At 57.3% G+C, this 506-nt stretch overlaps 1 protein-coding gene across 1 annotated transcript in view; it reads right to left on the bottom strand.

The window, feature by feature from the left end:
- The window catches only part of LOC103153100 (dual specificity mitogen-activated protein kinase kinase 4-like), a gene marked incomplete at its 5' end in the record, with an annotated part of 1840 nt that extends 1575 nt beyond the window's left edge, over nucleotides 1-265 (bottom strand). Inside the window, one exon of the mRNA XM_007573897.1 lies at nucleotides 99-265. Coding sequence (XP_007573959.1) covers nucleotides 99-265 — 167 coding nt within the window. The remainder of the gene's footprint in view (nucleotides 1-98) is intronic.
- Between the last annotated feature and the right edge of the window lie 241 nt (nucleotides 266-506).

Here is a 506-nt window from a genome sequence, read left to right as displayed (position 1 = left end):
CCGCTCCGGATCCGACCACCCGGACCCGCTCCGGATCCAACCACCCGGACCCGCTCCGGATCCGACCACCCGGACCCGCTCCGGATCCACCTGTCCGCGTTTCCCAGCAGCTCTCTGGGAAGCAGGATAAACTCACCAGTGTGATTCCCAGACTCCAGACGTCGGATCGGACGTCGTAGCCCTGCCTGGAGGCGCTGGGGTCGATCCGCTCCGGCTGGAGAAACGTCAAACACAAAGTCAATCCTGGGAAAGTCCAGGTTTCACATTATTCTGGACTTTGGGAAGCAGACGATACGATTTAAGAGCATGAAGGTTTTCATCTGCAGCCCGCAGGATGCCTCCTCCTCTCAGACACATGCAGCTCTGCCTCATTCTGCAGAGCAGCTGCAGCTGAGAAAGTAAGCGCAGGAAGCGCCTCACTGGCCTAGTTAAAGGCCTGAAATAGCTGCTGAGGTCAGCCAGCAGAACCGCTGAAAGAGTCGAACATCTGATCACTGATGATATCA

Source organism: Poecilia formosa, unplaced genomic scaffold (assembly GCF_000485575.1).
Source record: "Poecilia formosa unplaced genomic scaffold, Poecilia_formosa-5.1.2 Scaffold339, whole genome shotgun sequence".
Lineage (NCBI taxonomy): Eukaryota > Metazoa > Chordata > Actinopteri > Cyprinodontiformes > Poeciliidae > Poecilia > Poecilia formosa.
This window is presented reverse-complemented; position numbering and strand designations above follow the sequence as displayed.